Below are 20,678 nucleotides of genomic sequence, written 5' to 3'. Positions count from 1 at the left end.
CGGTGGGCGGGCAGCAAGCAGTTAAAGAGCAAGCAGCTAAGTAAATGAAAATTAGTGCCTGTTTACATATAGAGTTGTAGTGTGGCGTTCATTAGCATAGCAATAGGAGAAGCCTAGCTTCTAAAACAACACGTTGGTCTTAAAATCTAACAATTCACATATCTAAGCTATGAAAATCACCTATGAAAAAGCAACACAGCACCACAGCCAGAACAGAGCAAGAATGGAGAGCTGCCCACACACTAAACCCCTGAGGTTTAGTGTGAGGGCAGTGTGAACTAACCGTTTAAAGAATATCTAAATATCTAAAACTTAAATATTTTATTTTAGAGTAGGGAATGGTTAAAACCTATGTAAGGTTATTTTATGTTATCTGTGTCCCATGAAGGAGATTTTCCTTCACCTACCATCCTGTAGACATAACAGGAGGTAAGTGGAAACCTTGTGAAAAGTAGGGGAAAAAACCTGCTAGACCAATGTAACCAAAACAAGTTTCCTCCTCCTATTTCTGTCCTAGTAAGAACTCAGAATTTTGGATTTTCTCTTACTTTCAGTTTTAACATTTACCAGGAGAATTCGGAAGCGGTAATGTCCCCAAAGGGGACATAGATATAGATTCATATAGCCGTCAGGTTGAGGAGTGCTGGACTACTACTATTTTATCATAAGTATTATGATAACTAGAGGTTGGCAGACAGCTCTACTAGTCCTAGAACCCTTATAGCCCTCTATGGTTCTTATGGAAAGATGTATACAGGATAAGGAGCTCTATTAGACCCCAAACTCAACCTGGAACAGCCAATGCAAAGAGCCTAGCACTAATTTATTTGCATTCTTAACCAATTGAAACCATTTTTTTAATTTTTGAACATGTTAAAATGTATTATTTTTGCATTTCTGACAGCAGAAGCACTGTGGTTGTAATTTTTTAATGTTGCACTATATTTGCGTAAGTGTAGCATTCGGTAGACATGCGCAATTAGTTTCGGTCTGAATCTAAATTTGGATGAATTTTTGGCTGTTTGGAGATTCAGACGTATCCGAATCTCCGAATGGCAATAGTAATGAATTTTGTTGAAATTTGTTTAGTTTTGTTTCATTTATTCCTTTTCTAACAAATTCCAAATGTATCAGTTTCGGCCCGCTCCTTAACAACCAGCTATTCTTCACACAGAATTCTAACTGATTGGTCATTTTTCGACCTATCTGAATTCTAATCGTTCTGAAAATTTGGAATTCCTTAGAAAATGAATAAACAAAACAAAACTAAATGGACCAAAAGAAAACTAAATTAATTCTGAAATGAATCATTGAAACAAAATTAGTTACATAACACATCTATCTAAAAACTAAACAAAACACATTTTTCCATTCGCCACATGTCTAGATTTCAGTAAAGAATACATTAAAATTAATTTTAGTGCATGCAAACACAAAATAATACTTTTTCAGGCAGGATGTATGATATACTCCGCAAATTCTGAAGTGGTTAAGTTTTCTCCCCAGTCTAGACTCCAAGCTTGTGTTCTATTCAACCCTGAAGAAGGGGGATTGTTACAACCCCCTAAAATGTTTTGTCTTATCTTTTTGACTACAATAAAATGTAATTTATACATACTTTCACAAGTTGAATGTCACTCTACTTTAGAAATAAAAACATTGATAAGGAATCCAACTACTAATCCAACACTTTTTGGCTTTAGAAATCCCTGATGTCCCACTAATAGGGTTTGTACACCCAGGGGGGCAGGAAGGATCGGCGATCATGTGAACACTGTGATTGGCTGTCACAGTGGTTAAATGATAAGGAGTTGGTCCCGCCAGCTACTAATCGTTAGTGGGGACCGAAAGCTGTCTTTGACAGCTCGGCTTCTGTGCTGGGTGAGTGAAGCCAGCGCTCCCTTAGCACAAAAACATCAGTTGCCCAATGATGAGTATGTGCAGTGTGCGGGCGTTAAAGGCCACCCTTTTGCCAAAGCACATATGTGTTACATGGGCAGCAACAGGTTAAGCTGTGAAAAAGCAAACAGAATCTGAAACAGAGTTACAAACAAATTGCATAAAGGAAATAGTTTTGAGCTAGATTAAAGGATAAGTTCAACTTTTGTAACATGTTACATGTTACACCCATATTCAGGGTGTAACATTTAACATGTCACACTTCCCCCCACCACCGATTCACTGTTTTGACAGCAAGCGGGGGATCTTCTTCCCTGCTCGCTGTCACAATCTAAAAAAAACAGTGTTCTGTGAATGGGAAAAGTACAAGTCCCAACAGCCTTAGCGGCTGTTGGCTTGTAGTTCTCAATGAAACTACCAAACTACCAGGGCACTGTTGAACGCTCTTAGTAGTTCATTGAGCTTCCTGTCAGAGAGTCACTGCCTGCCTATATCAGAGGTACAAGCAGACAGCTACACAGACAGTCTGCAGGCTTTAAAGGCCACTAAAAAAATAATAAATACATTTTTTTACCAGCAGGACTTTGTATGGTGGAGGGAAGAAGGGTGTGAAGCAGTTGGGTGAGTTTTTTGTATACTTAAGTCAAATCATTTATTGCTGTATTGTGCTGCACATTTATATGTATGTGTATGATGCATAACCCCAGTCACATCTTTATTGAGCAGAGATGATAAACATTTATGCTAAGCTTAGGAAATGGCCATGAAGACGTCAATTAAAACAGTACATTTTGGCACTAGCGATGGTACAGTAAAATTACTTAATTAAAGCTAATCTATTTTCTATGTGTTGTAGAGGTTCATCAATGATTATGAACAGACCCCTCTAGATGCTGTCATTTATCTTACTGGGGAATGCAACTATGGAGGAAGAGTCACAGATGAGCACGACAGGCGGCTTCTGCTAAGCTTGCTAGACACATTTCTTTGTGAAGCTGTAATTACTGAAGACAATTACGCATTTTCTCCCAGTGGAAAATACTTTGCTCCAAAGAACAGTACCCATGACACCTATATGGAATATATAAAAAGTCTTCCTCTCAACGCTGATCCGGAGGTATGCACCCTAACAACAAGCCTTAATAGATGCCAAGGAAAATTACAGGTTATTAATAGAAATAGTGCTGTAAAAGTGATACGCTTATTCTCACTAATTAAGATTAATATTGAATTGGATTGTCAAAGGTTACTTCACTTTTCTAATTAATCAAAGGCAAGTAGCCACACTATATTTTAAATATATGTTCATGCAACATTTTTTTGCATTTAATTACTGGATTTATCTGCTCTGCAATTGAACTTTAAATGATAATAGAGTCCAGTACAAAATGTTACATGATGAATACATATATACATTGATTTATGATATAACATTTATAACCCTGTAGTCATGTAAGGAGGACAAAAATCAAGAGCCAATAGAGCTAGAACAAAAGTCAAATAGCACAAAAGGATTTTTGTAAGTAAGCTGTCATAAAATAGATAGTTTAGACTAAGTATTTTTTGAAAAATACATTAGCAGAATATACCCTCAGTGAAAACTGCTTATAGGATAACTCCACTTTTATGGAAAAAATATAGCAAAAAAAAAAAAATACATATACAATTGCTATAAAAGCAATATTGTAATTTAATGTAATTAAATAATACTTTTCCTTTTCAATCTGCAGCTCTGTAATTTTCTGTAAACTTCAGTGCAATATGGCAACCTGGAGGCATTCCGTACAGAACACCACTCCAAAAATGTGATTTTCTGTTTGTGCAATTGGCTCAAAGATTTTCTCAGAAGTCTGCACTCTGATATACAGTAAGGCCTCATGTACACTGCTGCTGGTAAACGGACGTTTAGGAGCAGTTGGCCATTATTTTCAACTGCTACTGAACTCTCCTCTATGTTAGCTTATCAGTACATGTACACAGGGTCGTTTATAGTCGGTTCTAGGCAGTTGAGTTTAGTGGCTTTTTTTGGAACCCAAAAAAATGCATTCAGAAGCTGTGTTTAGAGGCATTTCAAGCACCAAACGAGGCTAAACGCGGCTACCCGCGTTTAGGCGCGTTTTCGTTTAGAAGCGCTTTAAAAGGAGAACATTTTATTTATTACTTTTGAGCCTGGAAAATGCTAAAAACACACCAAAAACTCAATTATCACTGCCTGCAAGCTTGATATACCATGTGATATTCCCCTCATCAGCCAATTATGCTGTACAATACACGACTTGCATTAGTTGATGCTGAAGTTGAGAGTCGCCAACAGATGTTCCTCTGGTGGCACGCTTTTCCTCATGTTGTTGTCCATGTGAACTAGACGGGGTCTAACCTTTTCCAAGAGAACATCATTGGTGGCAATTGACATGCGTGTAAAATTTAAAAAAAATCTCTGGGTAATTACGCAGCTGAACATAGATATTAGAAAGTATCCTGTGGACATGCATTGAGCCATCAATGTATGTGTCCAGTAGCAACAAAATCTGGTCCTCTCACGCAATCAAATTTTAGGCTCTCCATGCAACAAAAAATTTATTTTTGGAGAGACTACTTCTGAAGGAATGCAGACACAGAACATTTTCTCATCAGAGCACTGAGATTGCTTCAGCTAGTTATAGTGAACCAGACCCTCTTTTTCAGAATCAGCCTGCACAAGACATGGTCAAACATACAGCTTTTTCTTCAGCGCACATAGGAATCTGCAACAAAATGTGTTAAAATCCTTGAAACATACATTGATCATCTAGAGGGGATTGTTTTTTTTCTCAACAAATATGGAGTTTCTTGTTAATGATTAGTAGATCCAGCAATATAGGCAGCTATAATATTATGAAAATCTTAATTTTGTTCTCTTGTCAAGTTGTCATGAAATGCAATCTATGCTTTTCTAATTTTTACATTGCATGTAGCTTGAATTTTTTGTTTAATATGTTTTTATTGAAGACAGGTTGTTCGGTACAGTACTACATCCAACATTAGTATATACATACAGTTCAATCATGAGGTATTTGAAAATCTGAGGACAGTTTGTCTGTGTACAAACATGTCTTATTACAAACCATATGTTCAGAACTATTGCAATAAAACTTTTTGAAAGCACCAGATCCTGTCGTACTCTTTGTTATTTAGTATACAAAAAGAGCAGGGACAAATAAAAGTATAGACAAAGAAGGAAAAGAAGGAAGAGAGTGGGTGGGGGGAGGGGGGTATGGATGGGGAGGGTGGAATGTCTGCCTTTTCTGCAACACCAAGTCATATCATGAGTGAGTTATGTGATCGGAGCCATAATTTCTGCATAAGCTGTAGTGTATTTAAAGGCAAACCAACAGGACCAAATCTTTTTCCCCAAATCAGTTTTGTTTCTAAGGGCGTAAGTTAAGTCTTCCATAAAGTATAGATGATCTACCTCTCCAAGCCATTGGCGTAGGGACGGTATCGTGGGAGTTTTCCAAAACCGGGGTATGAGCGCTTTAGCAGCGTTTAATAAGTGTGGGGTGATAGATTTTTGTATGATCCTGTCGGTTTGTCCGTACAATGTAATAGTACATTCTAGGGGTCATTGGGAACCTCATAACCCTGAATCTCCTTGATCCAATAGAGGACAGTAAGCCAAAAGAATCTAATAAGGGGACAATACCACCAAACATGAGCATGCAATGCCACTTCTCCGCAACCACTCCAGCAGAGTGGCGAATTTTGAGGGTAGAGTTTATGGAGAACCGCAGGTGTGAAATGCCACCTAGTCAAGAGCTTGTAGTTAACCTCTGCAGTTTTAGAGGACATAGAGGATGTGTGAGATAGGATGAGGATAGATGACCTTTGATTCTCCGTCAGATTCCTGTGAAGATCTTTCTCCCAATTATGAAGAAAGCTAGGATAACCGGCGGAAGAGAGTGATCTTAATGCTTGGTAGAAGTAAGAGAGGGGTTTCTCTACCGGGTGGTCGTCAGCAAAGGCTGTTTCTATCAGTGTTAAGCTAGATATATTGCGCAAGGGTTTTGGGAGTGCCTAAATGAAGGCTGACAGTTGAAGATATCTCCATTGGTCCATTAGCGACACAGTCGATGTGGAAGTGAGCATGGATAGTGGCACAATGTCCTAGTCCTTAGTGACTTGATGTAATAAAACAGCGTTCCCGAGGTTCCAGGAGTGGAGTCTGGGGTCAATATTCCCAGGTGGGAAATAATTGTGACCGGTAAGTGGCATAAGAGGAGAATTGTAATGCCACTTGTGTTTTTTGCATAGCGAGTCCCAACTCATTAGGGTGGAGCATGTAAGTGGAGAAGTAGCATTGGATAGAGTTCTGTATCTCCTTGGTATCCAAATTAAGGAGTAAAGGTCAGTGCCACCAAGTGCTATTTCCAGAGACACCCAAAGCTTCGAGTCTTTATGGTATTTCCAATCTGAAATTCTGGATAGGATGGCTGCCAAGTAGTATCGTTTAATGTCTGGCAAAGCTAATCCTCCTTCTCTTTTTGATCTAGTAAGAAGAGATCTGGCCAGCCTGGGGCATCGTCTGTTCCAGGCATATCTGCATATCATAGTTGTCAAACGTGTAAAAAACCTACTGGGGTTTTAAAAGGGATCATTTGGAACAAAAATAGCAACCTGGGCAATATGTTAATTTTCACCACACTTATCTTCCCCAACCATGAGTGTGCCAGTTGTGACCATTTTTGTAGGTCAGTTTTAATCGTATTTAACAACGGCATAAAAATTGGTACGTTAGGGTTGAGGAATATACCTAAGTATTTCATGGCTCTTTTTTGCCAACTAAATGGAAAAGATTTCTGCAGGTGGATTGCAGTCTCCTTAGGGACTGAAATATTCAAAATTTCAGATTTTGACATATTAATTTTAAAATTCGAAACCTGGTTAAATGTCGAAAAAGCTTGCATTAAATTGGGCAGAGTGGTTGTGGGCTGTTGAATGTAGAACAGGATGTCATCATTCCTCACCCCTAACGTACCAATTTTATGCCGTTGTTAAATGCTTCGTATTTATGTTAAAAAAATTGCCTGCGGTGATACCGTGAATGTTTGGATTATGTTTTATTGTCGATAGGAATGGTTCTAGGGAAAGGGCGAATAAAATAGGCGAAAGGGGGCAGCCCTGTCGGGTGCCGTTATAAAGGGTAAATGGGTCACTTAAAGTACCACTTATTCTCAGTTGTGCGGTGGGGTAGTTGTAGAGGGCTGATATTTGACTTAGGAGTGATGAGCCAACACCCAGATGAGCTAGCGTCGCCAGTAGGAATTCCCAGTCCACCCGGTCAAACGCCTTCTTAGCGTCTGTTGAAAGCAACAGGGTGGGCTGGGAAGACCCGCGGACATGTGTAATCAAGGATAGAGTACGTAGAGAGTTATCACGTGCCTCTCTACCAGGGATGAAGCCTGTTTGCTCATTGGAGACCCACTTCGGTACCAATGGGAGGAGTCTATTAGCTATGAGTTTAGCATATAGCTTAGCATCCAAATTCAGAAGGGAGATGGGACGGTAACTACCACAAACACTGGGGTCTTTCCCTACTTTAGGAATAATTGTAATGTGTGCATGGAGGGTTTCTGGTCTAAGGGAACCACCTGACGGAATCGAATTGGCATAGTTAGTTAAACGTGGGCGTAAAATATCAGCGAAGGAACGGTAATAAGCAACCGTAAAACCATCAGGTCCCGGTGCTTTGCCCATGGCCATGACCTTAAGTGCTCTACGTAGCTCTTCAGTGGTAAATTCACCATCTAGGATGGCTAAAGTATCCTCTGGTAGCTTAGGTAAATTGGCCTGTACTAGGTAGTCCAGTATGAACTGTTTTCGGGACTCCTGATCTGGTATGTGATGGTGGACGTGATATAAAATGATCTAAACTCCGCCGCTATTACAGGGGTGTGGTGGACCAACTCATCTGTCTTGGACTTAATTTTGGCTATAAAGGTCGCAGCTTTTTTTTGTTGAAGGGAGCAAGCCAACAATCTACCGGGTTTGTTGCCCCATTCATATGTACGTTGTGCTATTATACGGAATTGTTGTTTCTGTTCGGCATGAAAAAGGTTCTTCAAATCTTCCCTCTTTTTGGTCAGGGCCACTAGCACAGATTGCGAGAGGCCCGCTTTGTGTTGTTGCTCAAGGGCACTAATCTCCTGGATAAGTTCCAATTGTTGAGTCGTTCTCTCTCTTTTTTTCCTAGTGCCTAATTCAATGAATTTCCCACGAATAAAGGCCTTATGGGCCTCCCATAGTGTGCCTGGGGAAACCTCTGGGCTGGCATTTTCCTGAAAGTAATATTTCAGTTCATTGCTAATCATGTTGTTATCGATGTCCTCTGTTAGTAAATGGTCATTCAGTTTCCAGTTTGCACTTTTATGTGGAATGGACGTAATTTGTAATTTAAGTGCAATCGGTGCGTGATCGGATAAAGTTGATGTTTTGATAACCAAATCTATGATGAGGGGGAGATGATGGTGGTCTACGAAAAAATAATCAAGACGAGAGTAGGTGTGATGTTTAATGTGAGAATTGTGTGTAGTCTCTCATCCTAGGATGCAACACACATCCATCAGCTGGGCTTCATGTAGGCATTTACGTATGAGTGTTAAGCGCCTATGTGAAATGCAGGACTTACCAAGAGACGTGTCCAGGGGATGTTCTAGAGGGACATTAAAGTCCCCAGACAGAAGAACACATCCCTGAGCAAAGTCCGTTAATTTTTTAAGAGTGGTAGCTAAAAAACCAGCTTGGTCACGATTAGGAGCGTATAGTGTTGCTAGGGTGCACGGCATATTACCCAGGTTGCCTCTTATAAATAGAAAACGCCCCGAAGGGGCACTTACCATGCAGTCAAACATGAACGAGGTACCCCTGCGGAAACCAATGGCCACTCCTTTTGCCTTGTGTACATCAGATAAGCTTTAGTACCACGTGGGGTGAGAATAGCTTCACTGAGGTTGTGTGAGTGAGATGGGTCTCCTGCAGGAAAACAATGTCCGCTCGCAGGCGATCCATCTCATGTAGCTTGAATTGCCCAGGTTGGTGACAATTTCACTTTGATCATATTTCCAGTTAAACATGTAAAAGGTTCTTCACTGTAAAAGAACTAAAGTGATTTCCTATATTTATTGCTGAGCAGATGAGTTGTCTTTGGACTTAACCCTGATTCACTAAAGGTGTAACACACTTACTGCAAGTAGTAAAAAAAACTTGTTGGTGTAAATATAACACTTGCATACGGAGAACAGCTGAGGGCAAAAGAAAAGTCTTGTAAATGTGCCAGGGTCAAGCTAGTATGATACAAACTTATAGAAAATATCTTACCATGTAGCTATGGGTCATCTTTTTTTTTTTTTGCTTCTTTTGGTGTGTCATTTCCTCTATTTTTAGTTATTGAAAAGTGTCTGGTGTTTACATCAACATTAGGAGCTTCTCTATCATTTGTTGAAAAAAGAACACCCTGCATGAATAGTGGTGTTTGTCAAGTGACTCTTCCCTGTCATGTGACTGTTCTTCAAAATGATTAGCAAATCTATCTGGCTCATCTGTGTTATCCCAGATTGAAACCAATAGCGGTGGATCAGATCATGTATGGCTGATGGTACCACATAATTTAGGATGCAACATGTGATGTTTATACTTATGTAGTGCCAAAAATGCTCATATGTCCGCCTGAATCTGTCAGGTACAGATTGTCATGCAGCATTAACTCATAACTGAAGTGACTTCCAATGTGGGACATTATTTTCCTGGGTGTCTTTTCCTTCAATTAACACCCATGTAACACATATGTGGTGACAAAGAGGGTGGGCTTTAACACCTACACATCGCACATATGCTTCAATGGGTGCCCAAGGTTTCTGTGCTGAGAGCGCGCTTGTAGCACACTCCCAGCATAGTGATCCAACTGCCGAAGACAGCTCCCAGCCTCTGGTTATGATCCCTCCAACTCCCGAGCATGATAACAGCCAGTAACAGTGGTCACATGACTGTGCAGTCCTTCCCACCCCCTCAACCATAGAATGTCTCTTTGTATTTTTCAAATTAACTCCTTCTGCAAAATAGTTACTAAGGGTACTTATGTTCTTTGTAATACGGTACTTTGGGTGGTGTCAGTTAGTATTGCAGAGATCCTTGTGCTCCCTCACTCCAAAGTGGTCTTCTAGAATTTGCAACTTCTTCTCCACAAACCTCCACATTCCTTTTGGTGGACTGGATGTAGTGATGAGTCTACTCCACATTGTAAAAACTCACCATATGGGTTAGAGCCTTAGACCTACCCCTCCTGCCAAGACAATTCCCATTGTTAGGGTGGCAGCATGCTTGCTCGCTCTAATTTCCTCACTCCCCTGCGTGCATGCTTGGACAATTCTGGGATTAGAAATAAAGTTATAAACAGATAATGTTTTTTTAAGACACTTTCATTAGACTAGATTTTACTGCTTTGTGACAGCAAATGCACTTCTAAAGCATTTGCAAGCATGGTATTAAAAGAATGAGTGATCAATTTACACCTTCAAGCCATATGAAAAGGCCCATTGCTAAATGATTTTTGTTTAGGGTGTTCCTCTAGTCTAATATTTTATTTTTATGTTTTACTGTAGTCACTAAGGCTTACAACCCCTTTAACTTTTTCTGCTCTACAGGTCTACATTAGTGAGTAGGGATGAGCCGAACATCCCCCCGGTTCGGTTCGCACCAGAACCTGCGAACGGACCGAAAATTCGCACGAACGTTAGAACCCCATTGATGTCTATGGGACTCGAACGTTCGAAATCAAAAGTGCTCATTTTAAAGGTTAATTTTCATGGTATTGTCCTAAATGCCCCAGGGGACATGTATCAATGCAAAAAAAACGTTTAAATACGTCAGTTTTTTCGGGAGCAGTGATTTTAATGATGCTTAAAGTAAAAAAAAAAAAAAAAAAGTGAAATATTCCTTTAAATATCGTACCTGGGGGGTGCCTATAGTATGCCTGTAAAGTGGCGCGTGTTTCCTGTGCTTAGAACAGTCCCTGCACAAAATGACATTTTTAAAGGAAAAAAAGTCATTTAAAACTGCTTGCGGCTTTAATGAAATGTCGGGTCCTGGCAATATGGATGAAAATCAGTGAGACAAATGGCATGGGTACCCTCCAGTCCATTACCAGGCCCTTTGGGTCCTATATGACATTAAGGGGAACCCCGCACCCAAATTAAAAAAAGGAAAGGCGTGGGGCCCCCAGGCCCTATATACTCTGAACAGCAGTATACAGGCGATGAAAACAAGACAGGGACTGTAGGTTTGTTGTTAAGTAGAATCTGTTTGTAATTTTGAAATGGTACATTTTTAAAGTGTAGCTCCAGCCAAAAAATCTGTTTTTAAGCTTTTTGGAAAACATAGGAAAGGGTTATCACCCCTGTGACATTTGTTTTGCTGTCTGTGCTCCTCTTCAGAAGATTTCACCTCACTTTTTGTCCCAATGACAAATGTTTTTTGAAAATGTGGGGTTTTTAGTGAAACAAGGATTGGTGATAAAGCATCAGTGGAAAGGAGAAAATTTTTTCCCATATTAACTCTTACAGGAGAGAATTTCCCTTCCTATGGGGTAGATTTCATCTCACTTCCTGTTGTATCCTTCCGTTTGCAATTAGGAGTCGTTTGTAAGTTGGATGTTTGAAAGTAGGGGCCTGCCCTATATACTCAGCAGAAATTTGGGCCTTAGGTGTTGTTGTGGCCTTAACACTGTAAGACCTCACAGGACCCTGCTGTGAAATATTAGATCAAGAATTGTAATTACATGCCCCTGTTGAACAGGGCCAGAAAAATTGGGCCTTTGGTGATGGTGGTGGTGGTGCTGGTGCCACAAAACTGTAAGTCCTCACAGTTACTCTTGGTGGGCGCTGGAACGGGCCCTGCTGTGAAATATTCAATCAAGAATTGTAATTACATGCCCCTGTTGAACAGGGGCTGAAAAATTGGGCCTTTGGTGGTGGTGCTGGTGCCACAACACTGTAAGTCCTCACAGTTAATCTTGGTGGGCACAGAAACGGGCCCTGCTGTGAAATATTAGATCGAGAATTCTAATTGCATGTCCCTGTTGAACAGGGGCTGAAAAATTGGGCCTTAGGCACTGGTGCTGGTGCCACAACACTGCAACCCCTCACAGATACTCTAGTTGGAGTGCAGGAACTAGCCCTGCTGCAAAAGAATTTCATCAAAAATTGTAATTACACGACCCGGTTAAACAGGGGCTGAAAAATTGGGCCTTAGGCACTGGTGCTGTTGCCACAACACTGCAACCCCTCACAGATACTCTAGTTGGAACACAGGAATGAGCCCTGCTGCAAAGTATTGCATCAAAAATTGTAATTACACGCCCCTGTTAAACAGGGGCTGAAAAATTGGGCCTTAGGCACTGGTGCTGGTGCCACAACACTGCAACCCCTCACAGATACTCTAGATGGAACGCAGGAACGAGCCCTGCTGCAAAGTATTGCATCAAAAATTGTAATTACACGCCCCTGTTAAACAGGGGCTGAAAAATCGGGCCTTAGTCACTGGTGCTGGTGCCACAACACTGCAACCCCTCACAGATACTCTAGTTGGAGCACAGGAACTAGCCCTGCTGCAAAGAATTGCATCAAAAATTGTAATTACATGCCCCTGTTAAACAGGGGCTTAAAAATTGGGCCTTAGGCACTGGTGGAGGCGCCCAGAACCAAAAATGTTCTTACAAGCTATCAGCATGATCATTGAGGAAGAAGAGGATGATTGCTCAGCATAACAGGATAGTCACTCAGCATCAGCATAGGCAGTCTTTGAAGGGATCTGACATTTCAAAAAAAATTATTCGGTTACATCAGCATCAGGTGCTTGGTAGCTGGCGGTGATCCAAGACTGATTCATTTTTATAAAGGTCAGTCGATCGACCGAGTTGGTGGACAGACGCACCCTGTGATCGGTTACAAAGCCTCCAGCAGCACTGAATGTGTGTTCCAAAAGAACGTTGGATGCAGGACAGGCCAGTAGCTCAATTGCATACTGTGCAAGCTCTGGCCAGTGATCCATCCTCAAGACCCAGTAACACAGAGGATTTTCGGTGGGAAAGGTGTCCAAGTCAGATCTTGCCCCTAGGTATTCCGGCACCATGTAAAACAGACGCTGGCGATGGTTGCTGGAACCGATCATACCTTGGGGCTATGGACTAAAAAAGTGTCTGAACGCATCAGTCAGACGGCCACCTTCTCCACCGCTCCTTCTTTGACTGACCGAAGCCTCAGCAACACGTTGTCCAGAAACAGGAGTTTGTAACCTCCCAGTCTCTGGGAACGCGTTGCACAGACCTTTCTGCAAGGCCTCCCAAAGATGTTTCATCCTCTACTCCCTCTGCGACGGCAAGATAAGGTCCGCAACCTTACCCTTGTAATGTGGATCAAGGAGGGTTGCCAGCCAGTATTGGTCCTTCTCCTTGATACCACGAATACAAGGATCCTTACGCAGGCTTTGCAGGATCAGGGAGGCCATGCAGCATAGGTTTGCTGAGGCATTCGGTCCGGAGTCCTCTGGGTCACTAAGGACGACATGGTCCACATCCACCTCCTCCCAGCCACGTACAAGTCCATGTGTTTCTTGGGACTGATCCCTTAAAGACTGCTGCTGATGCTGAGTGCCAGGCTCCACCTCCATACTGACACAATCCTCCTCCTCGTCCTCCTCCTCGTCCTCTTCTTGTGTGCACGCCGGAACACTGTCTGGATAAAGGGGGCCTTGAGAGGTAAGGAAGTTCTCCTCTTCCTGCCTCTGTTCTGCCTCAAGTGCCCTGTCCATTATTCCATGCAGCGTGAGCTCCAACAGGTGGACAAAGGGGACAGTGTCACTGATGCATGCACTGTCACTGCTCACCATCCTCGTGGCCTCCTCAAATGGGGACAGGACAGTGCATGCATCCCAGATCATGGCCCACTGGCGTGGGGAAAAAAAAACAAGCTCCCCTGACCCTGTCGTGGTGCCATAGTCGCACAGGTACTCATTGATGGCCCTCTGCTGCATGTGCAGCCACTGCAGCATGGCCAATGTTGAGTTCCACCTGGTGGGCATGTCACAGATTAGGCGGTTCTTGGGCAGGTTAAACTCCTTTTGGAGGTCTGCCAGCCGAGCACTGGCATTATATGACCGGCGGACATGCACACAGACTTTCCTGGCCTGCCTCAGGACATCCAGTAAGCCCGGGTACCTGCCCAAGAACCGCTGCACCACCAAGTTAAGGACATGAGCCAAACAGGGCACATGGGTCAGTTGTCCCTGTCGGAGGGCGGAGAGGAGGTTGATGCCATTGTCGCAAACCACCATTCCTGCCTTAAGTTGGCGTGGCGTCAACCACCTCTGAACCTGCCCCTGCAGAGCTGACAGAACCTCTGCCCCAGTGTGGCTCCTGTCCCCCCAAGCACACCAGCTCAAGCACCGCATGGCACCTTTTGGCCTGCGTATTTGCGTAGCCCCTTGAACGCCTACGGAGCACCGCTGGTTCTGAGGACAAAGCACAGGAAGAGGCCATGGAGGAAGAAGAAGAGGAGGGGGTGGAGGAGAGAGGTGTCTCACAATCATTAGTAGTGGCATTTTGGAGGTGTGGTGGCGGAACAACCTCCAACACTACTGCACCTTGTCCTGCATCCTTCCCAGCTGCCAGCAGAGTCACCCAATGTGCCGTGAAACTTTTGTAACATCCCTGTCCATGCCTGCTGGACCATGAGTCAGCGGTAATATGCACCTTACCGCTGACCGCCCTGTCCAGCGAGGCCAAGACATGCCAGTAGAGAGCCGGAATCACCTTCCATGAGAAAAAGTGGCGTTTGGGTACCTGCCACTGAGGAACCGCACATTCCACAAACTCACGGAAGGGGGCAGAGTCAAGCAACTGAAAAGGTAGCAGTTGAAGTGCTAGCAATTTTGCCAAGCTAGCATTCAACCGCTGGGCATGTGGATGGCTGGGAGCGAACTTCTTTCGGCGATGCAGCAGCTGGGGCAGGGAAATTTGCCTGGTACAATCTGACATCGGTGTACCGAAAGCAGATTGCCCACAAGCACTTGGCTGTGACACATCTATTTCTACACCTTCATTCCTCTCAGTGCAGGTCTCAGAGAGGACTGAAGGTATAGTGGGGTTGGAGATCTCAGCTGATGAGGAGCAAGGAGAGGTCCTCTTTGTTCTTTGGTGTGGGTCTTTTAGATACGCTTGCCAACTAACTGCATGGCAGGTCAACATATGTCTGGTCAAGCATGTGGTGCCCAAGCAGGAGATGGAGATGTTTTGGCCGCGCGAGATACGCTTGAGACATATGTTGCAAATAGCAGCGGTGCGATCTGATGCACTCGTCTCAAAAAAGGCCCACACCAAAGAACTTTTAGAATAATGTGCAGAGACAGCAGCGCCCTGCACATGCAGAGCTTTGCGGTGTGATGCAGTCAGTGTGCTGCCCTTAGGCTGGCCCCTGAAGGGCATCCTGCCTTGTTGGTGATGTGCCTCCTCTTCCTCCTCTCTCCTATCAGGCACCCACATTGAGTCAGTGACCTCATCATCCCCTCCCTCCTCATCACTGGAGCAAACCTGGCAGTATGCTGCAGCAGGGGGAGCATGACTGCCAGATTGCTGTCCTTCTTGGGCACCCCCTCTGTCTGTGCTCACGTTACTGCCTTCATCTAGCTCAGTATCATCATCAGAGCCTTCTAAATGCTGGGCATCCTCCTGGAGCATGTACCCAACACTGTGGTCAAACAGTTCAAGGGACTCCTCAGGAGGACATGGTGGGGCTAGGGATGGAGTCACTGATGTCATTGAGCTGAGGGAAGAGGCCGCGTTGGCAGCTGCTTTGCCAGACAAAGTACCCTGAGCATGGGTGAGAGAGGATGAGGAGGATGAGGACGGCTTGGTCATCCACTCGACCAAGACCATGTTGAGGCTCAACAAGGCCAGCTGCCGAACAAAAGGCAAAGCGTGTCCCATGGCCACGTGCTGATGAGGATGCACCGTCTCCACGACCAGCACTGTTGCCTCTAGACACAGAGCCTGCTTGCCCTCTTTTATTTTCTTGTGACTGTCTGCCTTTCCTTGTTGGCCTTCCAGACATACTAATGGCCTGTAGCTGCACTAAGCTGGGATATCTACATATATATATATATATATATACTAATACTGCAGATAGCAAAATCAACTGCCTGCCTGCAGTATGAGAACACCACCAACCTTCTACAGGTAGCTTTAGCTGAACACTGTGCAGAGGTCGCACTACACTAACGTGTCAATAATTTAGCTGCCTGTGGTAGTGATAGGATCAGGAAAACACCACCAACTTTCTACGGGTAGCTTTAGCTGAACACTGTGCACAGGTCGCACTACACTAACGTGTAAATAATTTAGCTGCCTGCGGTAGTGATAAGATCAGGAAAACACCACCAACCTTCTACAGGTAGCTTTAGCTGAATACTGTGCAGAGGTCGCACTACACTAACGTGTAAATAATTTAGCTGCCTGCGGTAGTGATAGGATCAGGAAAACACCACCAACCTTCTACAGGTAGCTTTAGCTGAACACTGTGCAGAGGTCGCACTACACTAACGTGTAAATAATTTAGCTGCCTGCGGTAGTGATAGGATCAGGAAAACACCACCAACCTTCTACAGGTAGCTTTAGCTGAACACTATGCAGAGTTCGCACTACACTAACTTGTAGCTTTAGCTGAACACTGCTCAGAGGACGCACTACACTAACTTGTAGCCTTAGCTGAACACTGTGCAGAGGTCGCACTACACTAACTTGTAGCTTTAGCTGAACACTGTGAGGAGGACACACTACACTAACTTGTAACTTTAGCTGAACACTGTGCAGAGGTCACACTAAACTAACTTGTAGCTTTAGCTGAACACTGTGAGGAGGACGCACTACACTAACTTGTAGCTTTAGCTGAACACTGTGCAGAGGTCACACTAAACTAACTTGTAGCTTTAGCTGAACACTGTTCAGAGGACGCACTACACTAACTTGTAGCTTTAGCTGAACACTGGGAGAAGGACGCACTACACTAACTTGTAGCTTTAGCTGAACACTGTGCTGAGGTCGCACTACACTAACTTGTAGCTTTAGCTGAACACTGTTCAGAGAACGCATTACACTAACTTGTAGTTTTAGCTGAACACTGTGAGGAGGTCACACTAAACTAACTTGTAGCTTTAGCTGAACACTGTGAGGAGGACGCACTACACTAACTTGTAGCTTTAGCTGAACACTGTGCATTACACTAACTTGTAGTTTTAGCTGAACACTGTACAGAGGATGCACTACACTAACTTGTAGCTTTAGCTGAACACCGTTCAGAGGACGCACTACACTAACCCGTAGCTTTAGCTGAACACTGATCAGAGGATGCACTACACTAACTTGTAGCTTTAGCTGAACACTGTGCAGAGGTCGACTGCACTAACTTGTAGCTTTAGCTGAACACTGTGAGGAGGACGCACTACACTAACTTGTAGCTTTAGCTGAACACTGTGCAGAGGTCACACTAAACTAACTTGTAGCTTTAGCTGAACACTGTGAGGAGGACGCACTACACTAATATATACAACACCTGGGATGCATATATATACACAATACACTGTAAGTGCAGCTAACTGACTGACTGTCCTGCCTAATCTATCTAACTTAAATCAAATGACACTGTCTCTCTCTCTCTGTCTATCTCTCTGTCAAGCCGGGAACACACTACACAGGGCCGCCATGCAGGCGGCCTTATATAGTGTGGGGTGTGTTCTAAACCCCCTGAGCTATAATTGGCCAAAGCCACCCTTGCTTTGGCCAATTACAGCTCTCTCTACAGACGGCACTGTGATTGGCCATAGTGCATGCTTGGCCAATCATCAGCCAGCAATGCACTGCGATGCCGCAGTGAATTATGGGCCGTGGCGCGCCACGCGAATTTGGCGCGAACGGCCCATATCGTTCGCAATTCGTCAAACAATCGAACAGCCGATGTTCGAGTCGAACATGGGTTCGACTCGAACACAAAGCTCATCCCTATTAGTGAGGTTTTCCCTCACTTCCAATTGTGTTGACACACTTTTCAACAGACAGAAAGTGAGGGAAACTATTCATTGGCAACACAGAATTTAGTATAAAGGGTTGTTGTCTGTTTTCCTGTTGCACAATTTTCCTCCTTCTGTTTTACAGTGCCTTGAAAAAGTACACATGCCCCTTGACATTTTCCACATTTTGTCATGTTACAACCAAAAACATGAATTTTAGTTTTTTTTGGGGATGTTATGTGATAGACCAACACAAAGTGGCGTTCACTTGTATTCAGCTCCCTTTACTCTGATACTCCTAACTAAAATCTAGTGGAACCAATTGCCTTCAGAAATCATCTAATTAGTAAACAGAGTCCACCTGTGTGTAATTTAATCTCAGTATAAATAAATATAGCTGTCCTGTGAAGCCCTCAGAGGTTTGTTAGAGAACCTTAGTGAACAAACAGCATCATGAAAGCCAGGGAACGCACCAGACAGGTCAGGGATAAAGTTGTGGAGAATTTTAAAGCAGGTTTACGTTATAAAATAAAATCCCAAGTGTTGGACATCTCACAGAACACTGTTCAGTCCATCATCCGAAAATGGAAAGAGTACAACTGCAAACCTACGAAGACATGGCCGTCCACCTAAACTGACAGGCTGGGCAAGGAGAGCATTAATCAGAGAAGCAGCCAAAACGCCCGTGGTAACTCTGAAGGAGCTGCAGTGATCCACAGCTCAGGTAGGAGAATCTGTCCATAGGACAACTATTAGTCGTGCACTCCACAAATCTGGCCTTTATGGAAGAGTGGCAAGAAGAAAACCATTGTTGAAAGAAAGCCATAAGAAGTCCCGTTTGCAGTTTGTGAGAAGCCATTTGGGGGACACAGCAAACATGTGAAAGAAGGTGCTCTGGTCAGATGAGACCAAAATGTAACTTTTTGGCCTAAAAGCAAAACGCTATGTGTATTGGAAAACTAACACTGCACATCACCCTGAACACACCATGCCCACTGTGTAAATGGTGGTGACAGCATCATGTTGTGGGGATGCTTTTCTTCAGCAAGGACAGGGAAGCTGGTTAGAGTTGATGGGAAGATGGATGGAGCCAAATACAGGGCAATCTTAGAAGAAAACCTGTTAGAGTCTGCAAAAGACTGGAGACTGGGGCGGAGGTTCACTTTCAAGCAGGACAATGACCCTAAACATACAGCCAGAGCTACAATGGAATGGTTTAGATCAAAGCATATTCATGTGTAATGCCCTGTATACACGGTCGGACTTTCCGACGGAATATGTTCGATCGGAGTTTGTTGTCGGAAATTCCGACCGTGTGTGGGCTCCGTCTGACTTTTTCCATCTCACACAAAGTTTGAGAGTATGCTATAAAATTTTCTGACAACAAAATCTGATCCTTTAAATTACGATCGTGTGTAGACAAATCCGATGGACAAAGTGCCACGCATGCTCAGAATAAATTAAGAGACGAAAGCTATTGCCCGTTTATAGTCCCGACGTACGTGTTTTACGTCACAGCGTTCAGAACGATCAGATTTTCCGACAACTTTGTTTGACCGTGTGTATGCAAGACAAGTTTGAGCCAACATCCGTCAGAAAAAATCCATGGATTTTGTTGTCGGAATGTCCAATCAATGTCCGACCGTGTGTACGGGGCATTAGAGTAACCCAATCAAAGTCCAGACCTACATCCAATTGAGAATCTGTGGCAAGACTTGAAAATTGCTGCTCACAGGCGCTCTCCATCCAATCTGACAGAGCTTGAGCTATTTTGCAAAGAATGGGCAAAAATGTCACTCTCTAGATGTGCAAAGTGGGTAGAGACATACCCAAAAAGCCTTGCAGTTGTAATTGCAGTGAAAGGTGGTTCTACAAACTATTGACTCAGGGGGGCTGAATACAAATGCACGCCACACTTTTCACATATTTATTTGTAAAAAATGTTGAAAACCATTTATGATTTTCCTTCCATTCCACAATTATGTGCCACTTCGCGTTGGTCTATCACATAAGAATCCCAATAAAATAAATTTACGTTTTTGGTTGTAACATGACAAAATGTGGAAAATTTTAAGGGGTATGTATACTTTTTCAAGGCACTGTAAATGCATTGCAGAAGTCAAAGTATTCTTCTATGACTATCTGTTCTGGTGAGACAGTTTGGCCAGAATAGAAGGGGGAGATGTACAATGAGGAAGAAAACAACAAAAAAAACTCTTTTCTACTATGTTCTGTGTTGGGGTTTCCCTCACTTCCTGTCTGGTGAAAAGTGTCTCACCACAACAGGAAAAAAGGCAAAATGTCACTAACACTGAGTTGGAACGCATTTAACCTGATAGGGCATCTAATTTTTCCCCACTCAATTGCAAATTATTAAAATACATATTCCTTATCCAAACATGATCTGTCTTCAATATTATTTAATGGAATGGGGCCTAGTCTAATCCACATGGGGGCAGGCACAGGAGGGGAAAGGCGTCTTGATGGCATATTTTAATAAAAAATGTGCTGAGAACATCTGGCCAAAATAAAAATCTGTTTATGATGTGAACTAAGGACTACCATGCATAATTAACACTATAAACAAATTATATCTAATTATGTCTATAACATTTGTTTAAATGTATTATTTTGACAGTGGCTTTGGATTCCTGGTTCAAAAACTAAACAGGGCTTATTTCTTCAATTAGCAT

At 43.1% G+C, this 20,678-nt stretch overlaps 1 protein-coding gene across 1 annotated transcript in view; it reads left to right on the top strand.

Moving 5' to 3' along the window:
- The window catches only part of LOC141133958 (dynein axonemal heavy chain 3-like), a 3,453,856-nt gene that overhangs the window by 3,319,628 nt on the left and 113,550 nt on the right, over positions 1 to 20,678 (top strand). The window contains exon 72 of the mRNA XM_073623563.1: positions 2,756 to 3,016. Within this exon, the coding sequence (XP_073479664.1) occupies positions 2,756 to 3,016 (261 nt within the window). The remainder of the gene's footprint in view (positions 1 to 2,755; positions 3,017 to 20,678) is intronic.

The sequence above is a fragment of the Aquarana catesbeiana genome, linkage group LG03 (genome assembly GCF_042186555.1).
Source record: "Aquarana catesbeiana isolate 2022-GZ linkage group LG03, ASM4218655v1, whole genome shotgun sequence".
In the NCBI taxonomy this organism is placed as follows: domain Eukaryota; kingdom Metazoa; phylum Chordata; class Amphibia; order Anura; family Ranidae; genus Aquarana; species Aquarana catesbeiana.
This window is presented reverse-complemented; position numbering and strand designations above follow the sequence as displayed.